Genomic DNA, 26,317 nt, shown 5'->3' with positions numbered 1-26,317 from the left:
GCACAAAATCCCACAAGACTCATGCCCCACTTTTTAAAAACATCCACTCATAATCACATGGCAAAAAATTACAAATGAGTAAAAACATCAAAGGATAGAGTTTTTGTTTTCTTTTTTTTAAATGGAGTTTTGACGAAAATTCAGAAAGAAAGACTCACCTTCACCGCCTCCACCTTCCAATGACTCTTCTGTCCATCTACTGGCCTTCCAATCAGCATCCTGTCCGTCTGATTCTCCATGCAATCACCTTCCGACGCCTTGCTTTTAAAGGACCTTCTGCCGTGTTCATCCTCGCTTGTCAGCTGAGCTCATCGTTGCTCCACCCCACCTCCACCATCTTCCTTCACATCTACTCCTGGCTTCCTCGCTCCCTGGCCGCCAATCCACCACCAGTGTCGGATCAGGGGGAAGACATATTTAAATCTAAGCCTTAGAGATGATCATCTTAGCTCATGTCATTCTCAGCATTCATGTCTTCCTCCCAGGTCCGAGCGCCAAAGAAATATCCATGTAATTTATCATCATTAAAACTTTTCTAATTGCCATGTCTTTCTCTATGAGTCTTTTCAGATTGAACTGGATTTTAAATTGATCACCTAGATATTTAAAATAAACCTTACAAACCTTACAAACAGATTTCAAGTGTGTCCAGCTTGGTTTACATTTTATTTTTCTGTCTGTCACCTACATTTTCTGTAAAACTGTTTCCACCTGTCTTTTCAGAAATTTGTTATCAGTTACACCATGGGGAGTCGTGGAGAAAATCCATATTTCTATTATTTTTTGTCTTGTCTCAGGTATTTCTTTAATGTTCAAACTCCTTCCCCTCTCACCACAGTGAGCAATCCAAAAAGGGATTATATTCATATTCACATGGCAGGTTAACCTTATGCTGAAGTGAAGAATAATATTGAAAAGCTGCAGCAAGTGAAGGAAAATGAATCACTGTGTAGTTTTTGTCTTTCTTTGGGCCATTTATGGCTAATTGAGTGGCAGGTTTGATTGGAGGCTGTTCAAAAAGGCACAATGGGGGTCTTTCTTTGTTTTTTTCCCAAGCATGGTAAATTAGGCTGCGGAGGGAGGCTGCTGCTTTAAATGACAGAGCTCCTTAACATATCTGCAGTCATTAAGAGAAGGTGTGTGGAAAGTGAGAGGAGGCAAAGCAAACGAGGGGCAACGAGGCTGTCGCCCACCTGCTCCACATGGGGTAGCACAGATCTGAAGAGTCGAGGAGGGAAATGAGACACAGAGGATTTATTGGAGGGGTGTGTGTTTCTGTATGTGTGTGCCGACCAGTTGTCCCTTGGATTTAAAAGTTATTTCTCTGCCTGCATGTGTGGACAGGTCGGGGAATATGAGCCCCATTGGGCATTGGAGCCCCAAGATCCTGTCTGCACATGTTCTTTTTCCTGAAGGTTTGTCAGTCCCCGTCATGTGTGCTCACTCAAAGAAGGCAGGAATTTTCACACATGGTCGCAGCATGCGACCCCTGAAGAAGCGTGGTGGCTGCTTCAGATTAGACTAGAGTCGGATGACTGCTATTGATCCTGACTCAGACAGAGAGGGTAGTTAGAGTCGATTACATGGGCACCCAAGTGTCAGCTGTGGGCAATAAGATCCATCGGCTCTAACGGGATATCGATAAAGATGTGTAAAAGTTAAACGACTGCGTAAGGCAAACAGAGGAGAAAATTACCACTTCAGGAATCAATATGAAAGCGAGCCAACATTCGGCACAGGCAGGATGCAAAATGAGACAAAAAAAAAACTGAGAAGCATCAATAGTTGCTTTTATGAAGGTTGTCCAGTTAAATGGCCTGCTTATTCTGGGGCCAGCACCACACTGCTCTGCCATCATGCCTCCAGACCAGCTTCGCCTCTGTACTCAGTGTGCAGCAGCTTGCAGATGGCCTCTGTGAACGGTGTCCAAGGCCCAGCACTGTTTCGGGCTGTTTTTGAATGACTGCTCAGCGTATCAAATCCCTTTGGCTCCTGCTTCCACGTTGGCAAAGTAAACCAAAAAGAAAAATATCACAAGATTTTTAAGCTGTGCCATGCATACAAACATAGAAACTGATGAAATTGTAAACAGAGAAAAGTGGCTTAATCCGCAGGGAGAATGAGTCAAGTCTTTGGCAGCAGCTGAGCTCAGCAACAGATGAAGTGATTGATAATTTGTCTTCAGCTTTCAGGCGTGAATGGATGCAGTTTTCAGTGAAAACACTCAGTCCTGTTTTAGTCCTGTTTCAGTCACTGTATGTAGTGAAGAAAATGGCCCCAGTTTGTGAGGTGATGAGGCTTTTCCAATGTTTTTAAAATAGCATCTGGCTTCTCAGAGTCATGTATATTGAATGTTGATTATAAATAAATTCAGCTCATGGCTGGTATAGTTTTTTAATATGCTGAATTTCAATCCTAAGTTCAGTTTCCATCAGGTGTTTCATCCAGAGAGACAGGACAGCTGATAAAATCCAATTATTTTATGAGCTGGCTTTCAACAACCTTGTTTGTTCAGCTTTAATAAGACAGATAGTGGACTGAATATGATGGTTTCTTTTTTGCACCTTAGATATCTGCTCTTATCAGAATAGACAACACACATCTTATTCTAAACCACCTCCATTAATAATAAAAACAGGAGAAGAATTGCTTATATTAGCCCAAGCTCTTTAATAAAGAGTAGCAGCTCTTCAATGCAGGAAACAAATGTTGTTCGTGCTGTTCCTTTAGTTCTCCTTATTATCAGCATGATCAAAGGGGTTTCTGCTGTTTGCAACTTAAATCTAAAATTTACACCAATAAACCAATGTCATTGAAAGTAAAAATAATTGAACAAACAATATTCCAGTCAGTGTTCTCTGAAAAGTCTAAAAAGAGAAGCTTCAATTTGTGTTTCGAAATTTTAGAAAGCAGCTTAGTAGGTTCCACATTTGAATTACACAACCATGTTTTAAAGCTGTGCAATATATCAAATTTTCCCTGTCATCACAATATTGATATGCCAAGTTCTGCTTAGGTGGAATGTTAGTTAGGTGCCATGGATATACTCTCTACATACATATAACCTACATAGCCAGCTGACTGGGCTTTCACTGCCCTTCATGCCCATCTGATGTAGATTTTAGTGACTGTGAAACTAAAAACAAAAAAAGAATGATGAAAATGTAGTTTATCCACAACAGATATTGCCATTGCAATATTTAACAACATCACAATTATTTCCTAATATCTTGTGGCACAACGTGCATATAATGGCCAATTCCAGGGTACAAAGAGTCAGGTTTTGATACATCGGATTTCTAGCCACAATCATACGCTGATTTATCGTTTCAATGGCTGAGCCAAAAGAATTTGCAACATGGATGACACAGAAAAAAGAATAAAATTTTCCTAAGTTTTTAGGGAGACAACATCGCAGCAGAGGATTATTGACCCACTCGAAGGCCATAACAAAACCTTAAATGTACTTTCTCATACTAAAGTAAGTCTCGCAAATTTTGTGTAGAGCCTTGTTATTTTAGTAGCATACTTGCCTAAAGTTAATGTTAAACTATCACTTTTTAGAAGCGCTGAATGAGGGCTGTTGGGGTCTTATCCAGGACTTACACACACACAACTTTTGTCTATTAAACTTTTATACAATCAACCTTTCTAATCTTTAAAGTAAACTAACGAAGCAAAATCATTTTCACAAATATATCCAACAAGAAAAACAACACAAAAACATATGTCCTGGAATTTCAACACAGTTAATATGATTTTGCACTGGTGTTGAGTAATAATTTGTGAATGCCACAGACACCGATTTGCAAACATGATCTGAGAGCTGATCATGATCAGCTCATAAAATGAGACGATACACAATTTTGTGTTTACGAGAACGAGATGAGAGATTTCAGAAATATTTTTCTGAAAACAAATGAAGTTTTATAAATCACAAACTGCATTTTAAATAATCTGTAGTTAGTGTAGAATAATTCAGTCCAGGTTTGACAAGTCCATATTTTTAAACAAACAAAATAAAGGTATCATGAATCTATAGCTGAAATCTAAAACTGTGTCCACTTCAGGTATACATTACCATAGTTAACCATTCGCCAGTCGCAGTATTCTCACAGTGTTTCTTTTCTGTCAGTCTGTCACCATTTATTTTTTCTTCAATTACCATAAAATTATGTCCCAAAGATTTAATAGTGCTGGAGGCTTCTTCGATGCTTTTGTGATAAATAGATCATTGTTTGCCTGGCGAGAAGTCCAAAGAAACATTAAAAATGCTCTTCTTTGGTGTTTAAAGGTTTCATGAATTTTCAACTGTTTTGTTAGGAAAACCTCTGTTAAGTGTAGAAATATCTCATAAAATAATCCTGATCAGTCAGAATGTTTTAAATTTTGAACTACAGCGTCAATTCGTCTTGGGAATGACATATACAAGTCCTGCACAGTGGTCAGAGGGATTTTAAGCCATTCTTCTTGCAGGATAGTGGCCAGGTCACTACGTGATTCTGGTGGAGGAAAACGTTTCCTGACTCGCTCCTCCAAAACACCCCAAAGTGGCTCAATAATATTTAGATCTGGTGACTGTGCAGGCCATGGGAGATGTTCAACTTCACTTTCATGTTCATCAAACCAATCTTTCACCAGTCTTGCTGTGTGTATTGGTGCATTGTCATCCTGATACACGGCACCGCCTTCAGGATACAATGTTTGAACCATTGGATGCACATGGTCCTCAAGAATGGTTCGGTAGTCCTTGGCAGTGATGCACCCATCGAGCACAAGTATTGGGCCAAGGGAATGCCATGATATGGCAGCCCAAACCATCACTGATCCACCCCCATGCTTCACTCTGGGCATGCAACAGTCTGGGTGGTACGCTTCTTTGGCGCTTCTCCACACCGTAACTCTCCCGGATGTGGGGAAAACATTAAAGGTGGACTCATCAGAGAACAATACATGTTTCACATTGCCCACAGCCCAAGATCTGCGCTCCTTGCACCATTGAAACCGACGTTTGGCATTGGCATGAGTGACCAAAGGTTTGGCTATAGTATATTGTATATTGACCCTGGGGAGCTCCCGACGGACAGTTCTGGTGGAAACAGGAGAGTTGAGGTGCACATTTAATTCTGCCGTGATTTGGGCAGCCGTGGTTTTACGTGTTTTGGATACAATCCGGGTTAGCACCAAACATCCCTTTCAGACAGCTTCCTCTTGCATCCACAGTTAATCCTGTTGGATGTGGTTCGTCCTTCTTGGTGGTATGCTGACATTACCCTGGATACCGTGGCTCTTGATACATCACAAAGACTTGCTGTCTTGGTCACAGATGCGCCAGCAAGACGTGCACCAACAATTTGTCCTCTTTTGAACTCTGGTATGTCACCCATAATGTTGTGTGCATTTCAATATTTTGAGCAAAACTGTGCTCTTACCCTGCTAATTGAACCTTGCAATGTGCAATTAATGAAGACTGGCTACCAGGCTGGTCCAATTTAGCCATGAAACCTCCCACACTAAAATGACAGGTGTTTCAGTTTCATTGTCCAACCCCTGTATATATATATATATATTACAGCAACAAAAGCACATTTCCATGATATTAATAATCAGTACTGACCTCAAACTTGAAATGCATGATGACTAAAACTGTTGTTGTTGCAAGTTTTGATTGGTAAGGAAAGAAAGAATGTATGCTGAGAATGAGGCATGCTCCTGCATGGGGGTATGTGTGAATGTGTTACTGTATACGCTGCCTAGCATTCATGTCCTTGGCCCCTCCACATGCAGAGCATAGTCGCCATTCTTGGGCTGCAGTCAGGCTTTGCCATGGCAACACCAGCCGCACTGTGTTTACACCCCTCTATGGGGCTGGGAAGCATGGGAATCAGAGCAAGAATGCGTGTGTGAGATCTGTGTGAGATTGAGAGCAAAAGGACTAACTTTTGTGGTTGCCATTTGCAGTCACACAGAGACAGACAGCTTCACTCAAAAATCCAGATTACTTTCTCTCAGTTGAGTCCACTAAAACAGTCGTACCTCTGTGGACGCCGCTCCTCCCTGTTGGGTCTCTTTGGGTCTCGCAGTGGAGGCCACTGGAGTCTCCATTATTGCAGCTCCACCAAATCCTTTTTAAGCCCACTAATGACTGGGATTACATGTTTGCCTTCTCTCTCTCGCTCCCTCTCCTTGCAGAACCAATGACATCCAGCCATGTCCAGACTCTAAAACAAAAGATTGCAGATTCAGAAGTTATCATCACCTAAATCACCTTAAATTCAAATCATAACTCTGTAGGAATGTCAACAACGTGCTTTCTCCTGTAGTTTGTAACTAGTTCTGGTAAATTATGCTTTAGGTTGACAGATAATTGCTTTTTCTTCTCAATATTTTTTTTGTCCCTTTCCAACATGTTTTTAGGCTGAAATACAGTAGGAATTTATTTTCACAATTTTGGCCCTGGCATACAAATAAGCTTTCAAAAATCCCAGTTATCAAATGGACATAGTAAGTAAAAAAAATACATAAATAGCCACATGTCAAATCGCTATCTCGCCAATTGCAATCAGTGTATCCCAACTTAAGACGAAAGCTTCCGAGTTAAGAAGACAGGTAGTCATTAAAATGCTTTATTACGCCTTTTTTTCCTTTGATTATGGTTCTGATCCTCATTTGTCCAGTCGACGCTGATCAAACCAGGAGTTGTTGCTCAAACCAAAATAGCTTTGAGCAACCTCAGATAATATCTACCCTAGGTAGATATTATTTATCTGTGTCACAAACCCACGTTCCTTACAGCAGACTACGAGCTGATTATAGAAAGCTACTTATTATTATCAATTGACACAGTGGGTAAGAAATATCCACAGGGAGGGGAAGAGTTGACTAATGATCTTTATGAAAAACTATTGTGGCAGGCAGCGTCATTTTGGACCGTTAATGTTGGGTACAAGTGGATGGATCGAAATTGCAAGTATAAATTGATAAATCAATGTACTTTTATTTAGGATAGGATGAAATGACGATAAAAAGCAATTATCTACGTGGCTAACATAGAATGTTGGATGATGGAATAGATCAATGAGGTGCAATTTTAAAGATAAATTGGAAGTAAAAAAAACATTATGGAATTTGGAAAAGGCAATCAAGTGAACTGATAAAGAAATACAGGGGTTGGACAATGAAACTGAAACACCTGGTTTTAGACCACAATAATTTATTAGTATGGTGTAGGGCCTCCTTTTGCGGCCAATACAGCGTCAATTTGTCTTGGGAATCACATATACAAGTCCTGCACAGTGGTCAGAGGGATTTTAAGCCATTCTTCTTGCAGGATAGTGGCCAGGTCACTACGTGATACTGGTGGAGGAAAACGTTTCCTGACTCGCTCCTCCAAAACACCCCAAAGTGGCTCAATAATATTTAGATCTGGTGACTTTGCAGGCCATGGGAGATGTTCAACTTCACTTTCATGTTCATCAAACCAATCTTTCACCAGTCTTGCTGTGTGTATTGGTGCATTGTCATCCTGATACACGGCACCGCCTTCAGGATACAACGTTTGAACCATTGGATGCACATGGTCCTCAAGAATGGTTCGGTAGTCCTTGGCAGTGACGCGCCCATCTAGCACAAGTATTGGGCCAAGGGAATGCCATGATATGGCAGCCCAAACCATCACTGATCCACCCCCATGCTGCACTCTGGGCATGCAACAGTCTGGGTGGTACGCTTCTTTGGGGCTTCTCCACACCGTAACTCTCCCGGATGTGGGGAAAACAGTAAAGGTGGACTCATCAGAGAACAATACATGTTTCACATTGTCCACAGCCCAAGATTTGCACTCCTTGCACCATTGAAACCGACGTTTGGCATTGGCATGAGTGACCAAACGTTTGGATATAGCAGCCCGGCCGTGTATATTGACCCTATGGAGCTCCCGACAGACAGTTCTGGTGGAAACAGGAGAGTTGAGGTGCACATTTAATTCTACCGTGATTTGGGCAGCCGTGGTTTTAAGTTTTTTGGATACAATCCGGGTTAGCACCCGAACATCACTTTCAGACAGCTTCCTCTTGCGTCCACAGTTAATTCTGTTGGATGTGGTTCGTCCTTCTTGGTGGTATGCTGACATTACCTTGGATACCGTGGCTCTTGATACATCACAAAGACTTGCTGTCTTGGTCACAGATGCGCCAGCAAGACGTGCACCAACAATTTGTCCTCTTTTGAACTCTGGTATGTCACCCATAATGCTGTGTGCATTTCAATATTTTGAGCAAAACTGTGCTCTTACCCTGCTAATTGAACCTTCACACTCAGCTCTTACTGGTGCAATGTGCAATCAATGAAGACTGGCTACCAGGCTGGTCCAATTTAGCCATGAAACCTCCCACACTAAAATGACAGGTGTTTCAGTTTCATTGTCCAACCCCTGTAGATCCAGAACAGTTCTGTAGTCATGATACTCAGTCGATTAAAGCATTTACATTAACCTTCAAACATGTTTGCTGAAATCTAACCATGTGCTTTCAGTGCCTAACCCTAAGCAAACCCTAAGTACATGAAAATTAGAAATGTAGCCTGTTCTTCAGATTGCAGCAAAAGGCCTGCGTTTTATTATTACCACATTGTACCTCCAAAATAGAATTTCCCATTAGAGATCAGAAGTGCAACCTTATAAAGGCTCAAATACGTGGAATTCGTTGTTATTGTAAGAAAGTGTAAACACTATATCAGGATGAGCTAAGGCAAGTGTTTTGGCCATACGCTGTGCCACACTGGGATGTTAATTAGTGTCATATTTAAGAGTTTTAATGCTCACTTTTACTTTTCTTTCATCAATACGACAGCATAATAAAGACAACAAAATGCTTCTTCAGTAAGAATGTACTCAGTTTATGTTGTGGACATTTTTTTTTTAAATTCACAAAAGTTGAGAAATGCAATGTGTTAGTCGGATAAAAATGGTTCATACTAATATGTATTATAGCCTGGTTCGCAAATGATAAAAGTACCACTGCTGGTGCATTAGTGGATGTTAATGGTACGCCGTGTCAGTTATTTTCGCACGGTAAATATGAAGAAGTGAAGTGAGGAGTGTTCAATATGGAACATTTTTATACAAACCAAAGTGGATGACGATGAACACAGAACATCTAACTTTGAAAACTGAGCTGTGATCTGGGAAGGTCATCAAACTGTGTTCCAGACCAGGCTTAGTAGTGCTAGCAGTACAAGCTAATAACGATGTATTTGTCTCCATTTTATATTTTTAAATGCATTCACATGCTCACTGAAGCAGAATGCTGTAAGTCTGAAAGATTTAACAAGATAAAAATCTTCAATAGTTCAAATAAACTTGTTTTTACTATCATAATATATTTTGAAGTCAGAGTTTGTAAGAAAACTCCAGCTTTCCGACTTTCTCTTATTTCTTCTGATTTAAAACTTAAAAATTTAAGTTTCTGAATGAAAATAGAATCCTAATTAGTGGTATCCTTTTGCTTATTTTGATTGTATTTTAAAACTGATCAAACATGGAAAGGTTAAGTCCTGTACTACTACTACTACTTTAAAATAAGTTGCAGTTTGGTGGTACTTGGAAAGTACAATATTTTCTTCAGTGGTACTCTTTAAAAAACATTTGAAAACCACTTTCTTACAGTAATGCAGGTGGGGATAAACACTGAAGTACTGGCTGCCATTTTTGTACCCAAGTCACCATATGTAGCGATCTTGATTATGGATATTGTGTGTTTTCAACCATAGAACCGTTTACCCCTAAGGGCATAGATACTACATTTTAAAACACAAGAAAACCGATTAAAAACATTTTGGAGACTTGAGGATTTGCCATTTTTTGTTGCAATGTTAAAAGTAAATTTAAGAAATGCCTGCTAAATATTAAAAAAGCCATACACAAAAGCATATGTTGGGAGAAATTTAAAACTCATAATGAAAACTTCAACCTTCAAAAAGACCATTCTGCCTCAGTTTGGGGGTGTTTGAACCCTGGCTTGTTGCATTTCATGGTGGGACATCAGCGAGGGCCCCTCAATGCCCTTGGTTCATTTAGAACTTCAACAACTCCCTTCACAACCCTAAGGTGCCTGCTGGTTCTGCCGGTTCCCTCCTATCCACTTTGTCAAGAGGATTTGAACCAAAGAAAGCAAAAACAATGTACAATGGGCCCCTCCATCTACCACCCATGATCCAGTTTTGAAGAGAGAGGAATATGGGGGATGAGGGTGGGAGGTAGAGTGGAGGCTGGATGTGCAGGCATTTAGTCTGTGTAGAGTGGGGTGTTGGCTTAAGGTGCAGGGATGCATGCTAATCACATTCCCGTCTTTTCTGCTGCCTGAGAGTGAGATGGATTGACAAAGACCACGGAGAGGGACCGAGCTGGCCTACAGTCACCCCAGAAGAAATTTGCTGTTATGAAAACGACATTCTTCCTGACAAAGAGGCTGTGTTCTCATGCCTGCATGTTCGACGAAGACCCTCTCTGTCTCTCCGCTGTACTCAGGCGCACACTCTTGCCCACGCTCAGTTGTTCTTCTGTCTTGACTTGATCACTGCGCTCCTTTCTCTCTGCGCGTACCCGTTCTTTCACAATGCCTCTGTATTGGCACCCAGCAGAATATTTGCATATCTTCCATCCAGCTCACATATATTTGTCACTGAATTTTGGGAAATGGAAACCCCACACATTCACACCCCATGTTCTGTACTCATCTGGTGTCAAAGGCTGCTGGTGTTTCATTATTTATTGCATTCATGTTTAGAACTTCATCTTTGGCACTACAGACTGTAAATCTTTGTTTTGTGTAACAGCAGCCAGTGAATTACAGTTGGATATTAAATGAAGTCAGCCCCTTAAAAAAAGTGCCTCAGGAGGCAAACTCTGAGAGACTTACATGGTTCACCAGCCAATTCACTTTAAAAGTGAGATGTTTTTTTCTAAAATGCAAGGTGCACTTTGACAAGAAGATGCCGAGGAAGAGATATAAAAGTTTAAATACAAATGTTTAGGACACAATACATACATTTTGTGTTTCACTTCATAAATTAAGCAATTGCAAAACTCCCAACCTGGTGCAGAACAAATATTGTACTTGCAATCTCCCCTTTAGAGAACACTAAGGTCTTATGAAAAACTCAGAAGTATTTGACTTTTAGGATTAGTCATGAAACTAGACAAGGGAAAAGTGTCGTTAGCCTTCCTTTACCAGGTTTGCAATACCAGGTGGGGGAGGAGGAGGACTGATTCATTCTAGGCTCCATGCATACAACAAAAACCTCCAGTAACTATTGCTGTCTTTGGCATGCCATTAATATGCCTCTAAACCATGGGAAGTGTTTTAAAGAAGATTTTTACATTGTCTTTTTAAAACTTTGGTATACATAGATACCAGAATACCGAGAAGTAGACCCATACCTAATTGGTACCTACCTACCTAGAAAACAGCAAGAATTACGTAACTAGAAATATTAAAATTAACATTTGATTTTTTTTGTAAGTGAGGGAAAAATGTAGGAGCCTTCTTTTAGCCAGCTGACTGGCAATGCACAATGACAGTTGGGGGAGACGCAGCTCCATACAGCTGGAGAAAATCACTAGTGATTGCAGCATTTTCTCTAGCATATCATTAAAAAGACTTTGATAGATTTTATTGGTGTGTGATGGGAAATTGTTGCAATTTTGGATTAACCTTGATATACTGGAAATGGGCCAACGCCTAATTTAGGCTGTTATGTGGTCAAAACACAGGAAAAACACAATGCGATTACAGTTTCACTGTATCCCCCTGTGTCTTTATAACTGTTTAGACAAGTAATAATTTCAGCCAAAAACCACTCTGTAATTCCTCCATCACATGCCTGACTAAAAGATGCTTTTATGGCTAAGCTTTTCCAGCGCCGTTCCTCAGATGGCTAAATGCTGCTCCATCAATGGTTCCACACCAATAAATGGAAATTTGGAATTCCCAACCAGTTGAAAAAATAGCACTAAAAAAGCCACGTAGCCTAACTAGGATAAATAAACGTCTAAAAGGTAACCGGTAGGGCTTATTTTTTTAGGTCGAATACATTCTGTCACCACTGTTGGAAAATCGTGGCTACCAGCTTGGCAAGAAAAAAAAAAAACACCCCTTTTAGTTACTTGGGGTGAGGGGCTTTGGAGTGTCCATAGTTTTTCTACAACCTTTTGGATTTTAGAAACTATGGAGTACTTTTTTTTTACACCTGAGGTCAGATTCAAATAATTTTAGACTCTGATAAAAACCAGATCATTTATAAGCTAAAGCCAAAGAATTAAGAGTGTAATTAAATTTTTCCATGAGTGGCAGCAGCATTATTTGTAGCTGAATTTGAGTGAAGATCCCTTGTGGGGATAAACATTTTTCTTTCAATTCAGTTACAAAAATAACATAACAATCACAAAAAGTTATTCTTTTATTTTATTGGCCTTAGAATCTGAACATTATAGTAATTTTGTCCTCAACTCAACTGTTTTCCTGTTGCTGGTTGGGAAATAAAAACTGATCTGTCTGTTGATGTGCTCAGTTAGGACCAGTTATAGGAATATAAGCTTATACTGATGAGTTTAGGTACCAGCTATGAGGCGAGTAAATAAAAAGTGTATTGATATATCTTTATGTAAACGGCAGTGGCACTGATATTGAGACTACACAATTTTAAAGAAGTCATAACCCTGATCTCATGGTTTATTCATCTGATTTATTCCTATTTGGAATGGGGTAATTAAGATTTCAAATAGAGTAAACCATGAAACTGCAAATGTGAACAACTTCCTGAAAGAGACATTTTTAAGCACAGCAAACCTTAAATTCTACACAAATATGTTATTCTTCTTAAAGCTAAGATGGTAGTGACCTTAGACGTGGTCTGAAGTAGAGAATGTGAAGATTTTATTTTTTCCCTGTAAAGTGGTGGGTGCCTTTCCATCTCGTCTGGCTCCATATCTTTAAATTTACTCGCTCCTAGAAGTCGACTCAAACTAAAGTGTGTAATATAAGTTTAATATTGTACTTGGCAGCTATATTTTCACAGTTTGAATTCAAGGAGAGAAGAGAAAGAAATTCAACATCACAAGTACTATGAGTGACCCACATTCAGGACAAAAAACCCCCAGAACATTACATTTATGTAGTCTTCCCGAAAAGTTCAATGCAAATGAAACTATGTTGTTGCACAATAAAATGATGTTATGAGGCTATTTTTTTCCTTAACAAGACTGGTCCTTCCCCCCACAACAGTTTAAATCTAAACTGTTCTCAGTAAGGAAGAAAGGCCTTGAAACACAATCCATTTAAAGCTACTGGGTTTGTAGTCTGTGAAGACAAGCAACATTTAAACACTTAAAGCATGACATAAAATTTACATCTCATGAAAAGAATTGAGGTACATTTATCGTTGTTTGTTGAACCACACAGCCCACAGCTCAAAGTCATTGCTGACATTTTCTCAAACAAATTGAGGAGTATTGGATTGATGGTTTAAGCAGCTACTGTCCTCTGTTTAACTTAGATTTAGATTGAAAACAAATGCTCTTTGTTAATTTTCCAACCTTGAAGTTCTCAGAGCTGAGAGGTTTCAAGACTCTTATTCAAAGTATCTTTGAATAGACTGATTTTTTTAAATCAGTTTTTGTGCAAAGGTGTAATGTATGCTTTGGTTTATTCCTGAATTTGTTGCTTTTCTCTATTCTACATTATATAGGTTATTATTCAGGAGAGGACAATGTTGGACACAAAAGACTGTTCTGAGTTTAAACTGGCCTGTTGTTAAGGTAATTGGACTTAGTATATAAGTGAAAATGTTCACTAAAAGTAACTTTTTAATCAAAAGCCTTGTCCACCAGATTTAAACGTTTGGATACAACAAAAAACTTAACCCATTTTTGGAAAAGAAAGATTGGGTTGAGCAATTTAAACAGATACACACAGTCCCACTGATGTTACCTTAAATGTCCTTTAGCTAGTTGCAACAAAACCAGCTCTGATTTGTGTTTAGGATCACTGTCCTGTTTGAACCCACAACAATCAAGCTTTAATTATCTTGCTGTTAATTTGACTTGAAGTTGAAAACGAAGTAGTCCTCTGTCAACATTTATTCATCCACTTTGTGCTAATGAGTTCACCAATACTTGTGGCACTGAAACAAACCCCCACAGCATGATGCTACCACCACAGATAGTTCTCAGGATGGAAAGTCTCACCTTGGCTCCTAGAAACAGTCTTGTCATTGTGACCAAATAGCTCAATCTTTGTATACATAGAATGTTTCTCCAGAACGTATTTGGCTTGTTCATGTAGGCAACTAATCTTAAAGATGCCAATTAGTGTGCAGACTCTTTTGTCTTCGTCAGCATCCTCTCAGTTCACTGGTGTTAAACTGGCTTTACTGTCAACAGTGACGCTTTGAGGTTAAAGTAGGCTTAATCCGTGGTGGTTCCTGAATTGTTCTTGAATATCCTAACCAATTTATTTTAATCTGAGGGGGATGGTTTGGGTCAGGTGGTTAAAACCTGGACATATTTGGGTGGTCTGACAAGTTAGTAGTCCATAGAATGGAATAAAAATGCTAGAATTTAGCTTTTGGAAAGGCCCTGACCTCAACCCTCCAGACAAATTGTGGGAAGAAGTTGGGTCAATGCCAAGAAACCAACAGATTCACATTGATGCTACCAATTCTGCCAAGAAAAGGGGTGAAATATTTAGCCAGAACTATCCCATTAGATTGTTGACACTATTTGAACAACTATTAGTGGGAATGTTTGTAGGCATTTGAAAAAGTACGCATAATTTTGACCAAATATAGATTAAAATCCACAATAAATGTTTTCCTGTTTTTCAAGGAATTCATTCAGGTTGTTTGTTGTATGATTGCTTAAATAAATTAAGAGCAAATTCTCAAAATTGACAATAATTTTCATTCAGATGATTAATGTAAAGAAAACTCAATGTCTGCTTCTTCTCTCTTGTTTTCACTTAGAGGATGTATATGGTACAGATGTGACCCGTATCACAAGGCAAAAAGAGTATGTTGGTGAGAGTTCAGGTGCAGTGTTGTAGGGGTTAAAGGGCTCAGGAGGGAGTCCAGGCGGCCATGTTGGAGTACACCGTAGGGAAGCAGGGGGAAGGGTGATGTCTGTGTGCACGTGTGTGTTTATAGAGCTGGTGTTGACACAGACACAGCCGCTCCATTGTCCTCCTCAATCTCTGGTCAGGATGTTTGAGGGACGCCTCACCGCTTGGCTCCGTCTAATCTCCGCTGGAACCAAAAACCCTGCAGCTGGAAGGCCTTGGCCCTCGAGGGACACAGTCAGCACTGAGACTGTATGGCAGAGAAGGTTACTGCTGAGAAAATGTGGAGCAGTCAATTACAGATTACTCATGAGCTGTTTTAAAACTGCAGGCAGCGAAATAACCCAAGGGATTACAGTAAACCCACCAAGTAATCCTTTGATTTAATAGCTTTTGATTTAGTTTTGTCTTTTTGAACATGGACTTGGAATTTTTTAAATAAATTTATAAATAAATTTAGATGAATAACTTTTAACTGACTTCCAAGCACTTTATAGTACATTAAATTCAACACATCAAGTGGCTTCTTCACTATCTTTAATGTGTTTTAAAACACATTTTGTCTTTGTTTTAATTTATTATATTAAAAAAAATATTGCTGTTATCAAACTGATTATTAACCCAGTTATTGAATCATTGTTTGTGATGTTGATAAACATGTTGATTATTAAACTGGATATTAATTCCTGTGTGATAGACCTTTGTGGAAGTAGTCCTAATTTAACATGTTTGCAGAAAAGTTGGCTGATTTGGCCCAAATGTTTTGATTTAATTTATTAATTCCTAGCAGAAGCCTAAATACCAGCTGCAGTGATTATAAGCCACTCAAACTTTGCAGCTGAAATGTGACTTTTTGTATTCCGTTTAGAGTAAAATATTTTAAAATTGCCCTAAAAAGAAGAAGGTGGTCCTTCCTCCATTGACGTCTGCGTATCTGAGATATTGTCGCAGGGATAACCAATCCCAGGAGGGAAACATCCCTCTCCACATCACCACCATTTATCTTGGGGGACTCCAAAGCATACCCAGACCATTAGAAATATTAGGTCTCTCAAGGAGGTTCTGAGCAAGACTTAGGGTCTCCTTACAGCGGGATGTGCTCAGAAAATCTTCAAATAAATTAATCAAATAATTATCTTGATCAGCTGCCTGAACCATCTACCTGCACTGGCTTCTCTCAATGCGGAGGAGCAGTAGCTCTACTGTGAGCCCCTCCTAGTTGATGGGGCTCCTCACCCCATCCTAAGGAGGAAGCACATTTTACACTTTGTATCCAGGGTGTTCTTTACGTTATCATCTATATGTCTTAAGCATAGGTAAGGGGTAGAAACTGAAGCTTTTTGTTTCAGCTCTCTCACATTGTCAATATCCATCAGTGTCTCCATCCTACCATCACTTATTCACCTATGTGAAGAGACTGCAAATCCTCTGCTTAAGCAGAGACTACCCATGGGGAAGCAGTTCCCTTGGAGGTCAGATCTTCCAAGCCTAAGATTTGGGGAAGCTGACTCTCTTCCCAGCCGCTTCATACCAAGTTATAACCCTCTGAAGTTCTTGCTGTAGGTTATGGTTTGAATATACCAACAGAATGCCATCATTGACTAAAAAGCGCAAAGATTAGAGTCTGAAGTTCCCAAACCAGACAATCTCCTCTCCATGGCAACATCTTGCGATCCAGTTCATGAACCCCACAAACAATATTGTTGACAAGGAGCAGCCCAGTTGGAGTCCAACCCTGCGAACATCCTTTATGTCAATAATGTGGAACTACTTCTTGCTTTGGTTGTACAAGGACCAAATAGCATGCCTGGCACCTCATCTTCATGCAGCAGCCCATATTTTAAAAAACACAACCTTTGACCTTTTAGTCGTTACCTTTATTTATATTTTGGCCACAGAAATTCCTTCTGGGTAAATTTAAAATATCAAAAACATTTGGTTAAATTTAACTGGCACCTTAACTGTACCTGAAAACTTTAGGTGTATTTGATTTTTGCTTTCCTCACGCTTTCCTTTATGCCAGCTCCCAGGTAGAGCTGACATAAAGACTGAACGTCACAGATATTGGGTCTAAAACTACAGCTCTGAGATGTCTGTTCTCTCCTATAAAGGACTGTTTCCTTAATTCCAGCCTCTCCCCAAGATTAATTATTCAAATGGACCCTTGCGTCTCATACAAAAAACTGGGTTTGATCCTCAAGGACATGGCAGTGCCTCCCTCAAGAAGGCGATATAAGTAGATTCATTTCAAGGTGCCTGTTTCTCCAAAGACTTTATTAGATTTAGTCAATGAGAGAGAGCAGGGCAGGCTGGCGGTCTGAGCGCAGGTTGGGGAGCTGGAACCTAATTAAACCGCAAGTCTGACAATGCTGCTGTTACACACTTTGTTATAAAAAATCTCACTCAGCAACTAATCTCCACCGAAATTAAAACAGTTAGATCATTCGCCACCTTGTTTTATTTTTAACTCAAAATAAGATGAATCATTCTTTCTTTGTTCTTGTTCTTTTCACACCACCCCTACACCTTCGACTCTCCATCTCCATGCCTGCACCCAGACTCTCCACGGTTAGGGAGGTGTAGCTACATGTTAGTCTGTCTGAGAGCTGCTTAACCTTTTAGAGTTTTATGTCTTCCATATGCCCTGCTGTGGCTTTTATGGCTGGACTGCGTAACACAGGAGAGGCTTTTATGTTTCCAGGCCAGCACACATACGTTTTGTCGTCCGAGCAATAATGAGTGTTAGTATAGATTTCCTGTGGCTCAAACAGCAGACTTAATTGACTTGAACAGCTCTGAGTGACTTGGCACCTCCCGTCTCAACCTTCCCTCCTTCATGGCCCCCCATCAGGACCTTTCCCAGGACAAAGAGGCTTTTGTCCGCAGGCCTGCGCCGCAGCGCTCTAAAGCTTTGTTGACTGTTTCTGTCTGACAGAGCAAATAGCGCTGGCCTCCTTTTGTTTATTGTAATTTTTTTAAGTTTAAGCAAAGTTTATACAAAGCCCCATTTTCTGACATTGTTTTCTGCCTGCAGGGGGTAGGGTGGAGAAGGAAGAAAAGAAGCAGGTTTATCATTGATTTAATTTTTTTTGACTGTATGTTACTGTCTGACCTCCCATTTTCCCATTTCTCTCTCTCTCCCTGTTTCACCTTTTCCCTCCCTCCCTGGCAGGGATCATATATACACGGTGGACACAGAGACTGCCAACAGTGACGAGATCTTTTTCAGTAAGGTGAGTGAGACTTGGGTCTCTCTGAGGATTGGTTGTTGTCGACGTGTTTTGATTTGACAGCACAACCCTAATAACTTTTCCTGCTCTGTGTGTCCGGGTGTGCACGTGGGTATGTGCATGCTTGCATGTATGCGTCCGTCAGCACTCTTACACACCTGCACAGAGATGTCAGCCTGCCGAGCTTGCCATAGTGACCACGTTAAGATGATTATCCAATCAGTCGGTTAACAAACCACCTGTGGCTGTAGCGGAAGTTAAAGGAGTATGCTGGGGTGGGGCTGAAAGAAAACAATAAACGTAGGCAACTTAGATAAAAAGTAGGCAATTTACAATCATGAATCCTGATTAATTTTTTAATGTTTTTTCACATATGTCAAAAAATCCAACAAATGAAAATTGATTTCTCATATCCACAGGTTAACAATGAAGCAGGATTAGTTTGATATCTTGGACAGCAATGTCTCTCTACACGCCTGTGTTTGGCTTTCATGGTAATCAGATCCAGTTCTGCCTGATGGCTGGTGGTTGTCTTAGCTTCTTCCATTACCAGTTTGAGTTTAACTCCGATATGCACTACAGCATCAGGATATATGTTTGACTGTAAATGCACCACTTTGCATCTGAAAAGAAGAATGTTAGCTGTCACCCTGCCACAACCAGTTGGATTCAGATATTTATCTATGGAGACAATAAATTAATGCGTCCTTCATGCGTTCTCACTTAGACAGCTTGATCAGATGGCTCTCAGGTGGATATTAACAAAGGTTTTTGTTTCCTTTAAGGCCTGTGGCATCCCTATGCTGTGTTGTCCTGGGCAGAGAGCCATATAAGCCATTTTAAAACCCACCAATATCTCAGAATAAAGAATGGACAGAATGTCTGGCATCAGCTGGCGTCAACGCAATGGATGCAAACAAACTTAAAACAAGGGCGTTCTCTTGTATACAACCACCCTCTATCTCCTCCACCTCTCTTCCACTTCAATGTCAAAGCCTGGTGAATGGGTCTTAATGAGACCGGGCTGCAGATGAAAGGGTGGTCAGGAGAGGCGAAGACTGATTGATGACTGAGGGTCTTTAATCAGTGGCTGAGCTCCAAACATGCTTCACAACGGTGGTGGGGCGCACGGCGGTCTGAACCTGTGGTTCAGTGCTGACCCTCAGGCCACACAGCGAAGGGTGTGTGTGTGTGTGTAAGTTGACGTTGGCGCATGTGGCTTAGCATTGATTAATCAGTGCGTGGACTATAGGGTTGTCTTTGTCCTTGGATAGAGCTGACTATGATCTAGGGTCTGTACTGTGTTTCCACCTCTCTAGCAGAGAAATTAGATTTTCAGGGTAGTAAACAGACTATCCATCAGTGCTCAGAATAAAGTTAGTTTCCTGATGAGGGGAATCAATGATGAGGAATCTCGTATGATGATTATCGAACCCTGTATGGATGGATTATTGAGCTGTCTGCTTTTTTTTTCCCGCCTAAATGTTGAATCTGTTTACTCTCAGAAAGTCTCCTTCTCTCCGTATCCTGTGTACATCTCTTAATTCTCCTTTTTTTCTTCAGAAAATTACCTGGAAGTCCAGGCAGGCAGACGTGGATACTTGCAGAATGAAAGGAAAGCATAAGGTAACCCTTTCTTCCCAATTTTCAAATCAGTTACGTGTTACACAAGTTCACATCAGTTTTAATAACTCCGTCTCTCCCTTTTTTTAGTTCTTTACACATGCACACAGACATTGGCATAGCACCCTGAAGATGCATTAACACTTTTTTATGGTTTATATAAGTTGGTCCTTTCATAATTTATAAAGTACATCATTGGGAATCTTCATATCTTTCAGCTGTATATAGTCCTATACAAAACGATTTATTGTTTCATTAAAAACAAGGCCATTAAAATCAGCTGTAAACATTACATCCCCTGATTAAATGCTACAGTGTTTGTTATACATGCATGACATGTTGTACTTCACCAGAAAAGTGAAAAAAGAAGAACATGCTTATTGATCTACAAGATAAATGTTGCTATTGGTGTGAAAGTATAATGACAGAAATGTCACCACACACTTTCTCTCTATGTTGTTGTCTTACCCTGCTGTATGCTCCCTAAAGGATGAGTGTCACAACTTCATCAAAGTCCTCCTGCAGCAAAACGATGACACCCTGTTTGTTTGTGGAACAAACGCCTTCAATCCGTCCTGTCGAACCTACAAGGTAGGGTAGCACGCGGATCTACATGCAGACATGTTGGCTTTCAGACATACTGCACTCACTGGGCCTCATTTATCAAACATGCAACAACCAAAAAAAAAAAAAAAAAAAATTGGTGCAGGGTAATTATTTAAAATATTGTGGAATTTGACAATTTTCGGTGTGAGCGTAGGGTACACCCTAGTAAAATACCACACAAGGCTTAGGGATGAGAATGCAAGGGTTGACCTTCAGAAATTAATGGTGTCTGTGTGCAAAATGATACTTAGAAGTCATCAGGTAATTTGTTAATTGGGATTTATATGTCTTTCTATATTTTTTCATCTATTTATTTTGAAGATTCGAAAAGATGATTGCATAAATGTTCCATCGGCTGTGCAATGTTGTTTCTTATATAGGCCACCTATTTGTGAGGATAGTAAATAAAAGAAACTGTAGTTTTTCAAATTCTAAATATTTATAGATAGCAATGATTGAGATCAGGATTTTGCAGGAAGATGTACTTCAAACAATGTTACTGTATAATCTGGACTGGTCGAGTTATTAATTGCTGACTGTTTGCACATAAGGCATGTTCATATACAGCATGTTAGGTGTGGAAATCTCTAGAAATGCCTTTAAAGGGAACATATCATGCAAAATCCACTTTTGCAGCCCTTAGATATGTCTTAATATATACCTGGAGTCTGTAGGAGTGCAGAATCGTTGACTTTAGCCTCTCCAGGTGCTGCGTAGCTATCTTCCGTTTTTTCTATGTTATGTTTTTTGGAACTGTTACATCACAGTATTTTCTGCAGAACAGCTAAACGAGGTCATGAACTTCTGGCTAGCCAATTTCTCAAATCCGGCTTTTTTATTTCTCGCTGCAATTTTGTAGTCCAAGCTCAAATAGCCGAAGCCAAATGTATGGGTGTTGTATGGGTGTTGATTTGACGTCCTGGCCATTGTTTTGATAGCAGTAGCATCGTGCCTTCTGCTTATGTTAATGCAGTGTGCTGCTTTTAGCTCCTTGAGGACACAACCGTAAAGTGTGTTTTAAATATTATTATTACATAAACAGTGTTGCATTGTTTTTGCTGTTTTTGTCGTTTCACCGCCAAGAGATAATTGGATCTCTGCTATCAAAATACAAAAATGGCCAAACAGGTTGAAGTTGAATGGTCTTTGAATTGTATAGGGGCAGGGTCTGAAGTGCCTCAATAACATTTAAAGAGACAGCACCAAACGAGTTGCTATTAAACCCACCTCAGAACAGGGGTAAAAGAGGAGCCTGTGGAGCTACAATAATAAGTTCAGACCAAAGCATTGCAGTTTCACTTTATATACACCACAACTGAATGATTTAAGTGTTAAAAGGAAGGATTTAAAAGCATGATATGTCCCCTTTAAGGAGGGAAATACGGCAGTTGTTCACCATACAAGTTTGTTGTGTTATGCACAATACTGCACTGGACAGATTGGTGTAAAATTGTTCCCTGCATCATTAATACCTGATACAGATCTGAGTTGGAGCTGCACAATATATCGAACAGCAATCACCTTTACAATTTCAGTGTATGCAAAATCGCAGATGCAATATTTGCGATTTTGCATATTATAGTATATAACATCATCACATTAAAAAATAACATCTCTGTATCATGTTTTAGTAATATCGTGCAGCTCTAGTTTGGCAACCATCAGGATGTCACCCAGCACTTCTAAAAGCTGACTGTTAAGTATTTCTGATTGGCAAATTTGATCATGAAACAAGACATTACCCCACAGGTTTCCAGCTGACAGATTTATCCACACCTGGCTTTTTTCCTAGACCAAATGAATAAATTTTGATAAATGAAGCTCACTTGTATGTTCTGTTTTTCTCACACTCTCTTTCATGTGAAATCCTGTGACACTAATTTATATCTAGCTTACATTTCAAGGGTGTAGGATAATACAATGTCTTAAATTTAAAACACTCCCAGAGCTCCTTCCTTTGCATTTTACTCTGTTGCATATATATTTTGCTCACCAGATAAGTCAGCATATCACAGATGTTATGCCGAGGGTTCTGTTCCATGAGTTTTGCAGCTTTGAGATTCAATGGATACTGCATATTCGCCAAATGACATGCTACAAAATCAGTTGGACTCAAATATTGAAATTGCGACCCAAAAACACCAGTACCTAATCTTAAGCCACAATATGCTGTGTGTCTATCCTGATAAGGATTCACTCACTTCAGTGTGCAAAATGCTGGAAAGGGAAATTGACGAATTGACATATATGTGCACTTGTAGAGCATTGATATTTCATCCTGAGACAATGTCCTTAATCCTAATATACGTGCACTATTCAACCCAGAATGGCATCAAAAGCCTCACATTATCATGAATCACTAAAGTAGTCGAAGTAGAACAAACCAGAGGATGAAAACAGACTCAAAACACAGGATGTAGACGGTAAGTGAAGTTTATTCTTAGTGTAGGCTTGCCCAGGATAAAAGGTTGGTGTTGTCCAGGAACCAGGGGAGGAGGACGGAATCCAGGAATCCAAGGTGAGAGTGCTGATGGTGAGTATATTTACAATGCAGTCCTTAGGTGAGTATTTACAAGGTGCAGGCAGGCAGGCAGGCAGGTGGCCGGGCAGGTAGGCAGACAGGCAGTCCACATAACTGAGGTTATGTTCCAGCGAAGACCTGTTCCAGCAGCTGCCTTAAGGAGCCCAGTGAGCTCATCAGGAGATGAGCTGCAGCTGTTGATAACAAGCTGCCAGAACCAACCAGGAGGAGAGGAGCTGAGATCCTACAGTACCCTCCTCTCAACGATTGCCTCCAGGCAATCCAGGACGTTTTTCAGGATGGCGTTTGTAGAAGGTCGTGATGAGGGCAGGATCAAGGATGTGAGAACGGGGAACCCAGGATCTCTCTTCGGGTCCATATTCTTCCCAATCCACGAGATATTGAAATCCACGCCCCCTACGCCGAACATCCAGGATACGATTGACCGTATATGCAGGGTGGTCATCAATGAGTTGATCTGATCTGAGAAACATGGGAAGTAGGATGAATGTGCATGGAAGATGGTAGTTTGAGTCTCAGCGCAGATGGGTTGATGATCCTCTCGATGAGAAAAGAACCAATTTAACGGGGGGCCAACTTTCTGGGAGTATCCTTCAATTTAATATTCCTGGTAGATAGCCAGACCCTCTGATTGATTCAGTAGATGGGTGCAGCAGAACAGCGACGGTTGGCGAACCTCTTATTTTGTTCCAGAGTGCATAGGAGGGTCCTCTTGGTCTGTCGCCAAATCCTACAACACCTGGAAACATGATGCTGAACAGAGGGGACCAGGATGTCAGACTCAATACTGGGAAACAGCGGTGGTAGATAGCCAAGGGAAACCTCAAAGGGGGACAAACCGGTAGCAGAGGAAGTATGTGTGTTATGAGCATATTCAATCCATGTGAGGTGTTTGCACCAAGAAGAGGGGTTGTCATTTATTACGCATCTTAAGGCGACTTCAAGTTCCTGGTTGCATCTTTCTGTCTGCCCATTAGATTGTGGGTGGTATCCTGATGAAAGACTTACGGAGGCCCTTAGAGCCTTGCAGAACTCCTTCCAGACTTGCGAGATGAATTGCGGGCCTTGGTCAGAAACAATATCCATAGGAATACCGTGGATGCGAAAAACGTGGAGAACCAGGAGTTGGGCAGTCTCGAATGCAGACGGGAGCTTGGATAATGAAACAAAATGGGCTGCTTTAGAAAATCTATCAACAACACTAAGGATGATGGTGTTACCGTCAGATGGAGGGAGACCAGTAATGAAATCAATGGAAATGTGGGACCAGGTGCGGCTAGGGGTGGGCATAGGTTGAAGAAGACCAGCAGGGGGTTGATTGGTGTTTTTGTTCTGAGCATATGTGGGACAAGCTGCAACAAAGTCTTTAATGTGAAGATTCATAGTCAGCCACCAGAAATACCTCTTGGTAAATGTGGTCATCCCAGGATGACAAGTCAGCTTATTGTTGTACACCCAATCCAGAACTTTATTGACAACAGAGTTGGGAACAAACATCTTGCCCACTGGGCCAGTACCTGGGTCAGATTCGGACCTCTGTGCCTCTCTGATGTCCTTCTCAAAGGCCCAGGTGAGGGCGCCCACAATACAAGAGTCCGGGAGGATGGAGGTTTCAGTCTTGGGTTGGTTAGAATGAGAGAACTGGTGAGAGAGAGTTGAGGAAATCGTGAAGAACATCATTAATGAGAGCCTGAAAAACAGCGGGCGCATTAGTTAAACCGAAAGGCATGATTAGATACTCAAAATGTCCTAGGGTGGTTTTGAAAGCTGTTTTCCACTCATCGCCCTCACGGATCTGGACCAAATGGTATGTGTTGCGCAGGTCAAACTTAGTGAAGATCTTGGCAGAATGTAGTTGTTCATGTACTGAGTCAATAAGTGGTAGTGGGTATTTATTTTTAATAGTAATTTGATTCATGGCCTCTTTCTTGGGTCCGGAGAGATTATAGAGTCTGCTGGATGGTAGTGGAGCGCCTGGGAGGAGATCAATGGAACAGTCACAGGGGCGATGCGGAGGTAGAGAAAGAGCCCCTTGTTTACTAAACACAGGTGCGAGATTATGGTATTCAGGTGGAACTTTAGATAAATCAACAGGCTTAGGAGGTTTGAGTTGTTTAGTAGAGTTCTTAAACAATTCTGGAGACAGAACGTGCTCCATCTCTCTACTCTGCCCTCCACCCAATTAATAGTGGGATTATGTTTCTGCAACCAAGGATACCCCAAAACTAATTGTGGAGAGATGGATGGGATGATAAAGAACTCACCCTTTTCATGATAATTACCAGAGGTAATGATGTGAAGCTGAGGGACTTCAAATCTCACTTGAGACATGGGCTGACCAGTGATGCCAGTGACAAAGATGGAGTGGTTGAGAGGGTTTTGGAAGTTTATTAACCAGGTCCGAGGAAATAAGATTTTGTTCAGCACCAGAATCAATAAAGGCGTCAACAGGAAACTTCTCTTGGCCGACAATAATAATGGCCGGAAAACACAGACGGGAGACAGGGGAAGAATGGGATATGCTTATCAACGTCCCCTGTTTTATTGACGAGCTCTCTCTTTTCCCCTTTTAGGGCATCTTGCGATGAAATGTCCTCTTTGTCCACAATATAAACAAAGACCAGCTTCAAAGCGTCATTGTCGTTCCTCTGGGGAGAGTCGAGTGTGGCCAATCTGCATCGGCTCCTGGTTCTGTTAGCTTGAACGGAAGTGGGTGCGTCGAGGAAAGTGGTTCGAGGTGCCAGAGAATGATGCCACTGGGAATTGTAGTTCCTTTCTGTTCGTCTCTCTCTTAGATGGTTGTCAATGCGGATCGATAGGTTGATTAATTTATCCAGTCTGTTGGGTTCATCTCAAAACCAACTGGTCCTTTATTTGATCTGCAAGGGAATTAACAAAAATACCTTTGAGTGCCACTTCATCCCAACCCACCTCCTGCGCTGCCACCCGGAAGTCGATGGTGAACTTCGCTAAAGTTCTCCTTCCCTGTTTGAGGGTGAGTATTCTCTTAGCCGCTGCCTCCTGCTGGAGTGGTTGGTCGAAGACCCTCTTAAAGTGACTGAAAAAAGTAGCACAACTAATGGTGCGTTCACACCGAAGGCGGTTTCTACATGTTATCCCTATGTAGAGGCGCGTTCAGGAGCGGAGCGGCACAGGGCGGTGCGAATGACACGGGGGACACGGCACGGAAGGTGCGCCAAGTGAAA

General features: G+C 40.8%; 1 protein-coding gene across 4 annotated transcripts in view; it reads left to right on the top strand.

The window, feature by feature from the left end:
- Positions 1-26,317, top strand: part of sema6a (sema domain, transmembrane domain (TM), and cytoplasmic domain, (semaphorin) 6A) — a 169,246-nt gene that overhangs the window by 70,132 nt on the left and 72,797 nt on the right. For all 4 annotated transcript variants that reach the window (XM_047381384.1, XM_047381383.1, XM_047381386.1 and 1 more), the window contains exons 4-6: positions 18,283-18,343; positions 19,904-19,966; positions 20,453-20,554. In XM_047381384.1, the coding sequence (XP_047237340.1) occupies positions 18,283-18,343; positions 19,904-19,966; positions 20,453-20,554 (226 nt within the window). The remainder of the gene's footprint in view (positions 1-18,282; positions 18,344-19,903; positions 19,967-20,452; positions 20,555-26,317) is intronic.

This window comes from Girardinichthys multiradiatus, chromosome 12 (assembly GCF_021462225.1).
Source record: "Girardinichthys multiradiatus isolate DD_20200921_A chromosome 12, DD_fGirMul_XY1, whole genome shotgun sequence".
In the NCBI taxonomy this organism is placed as follows: Eukaryota; Metazoa; Chordata; class Actinopteri; order Cyprinodontiformes; family Goodeidae; genus Girardinichthys; species Girardinichthys multiradiatus.
The sequence above is the reverse complement of the archived record's forward strand: the minus strand, read 5'-3'. Positions and strand labels throughout refer to the sequence as shown.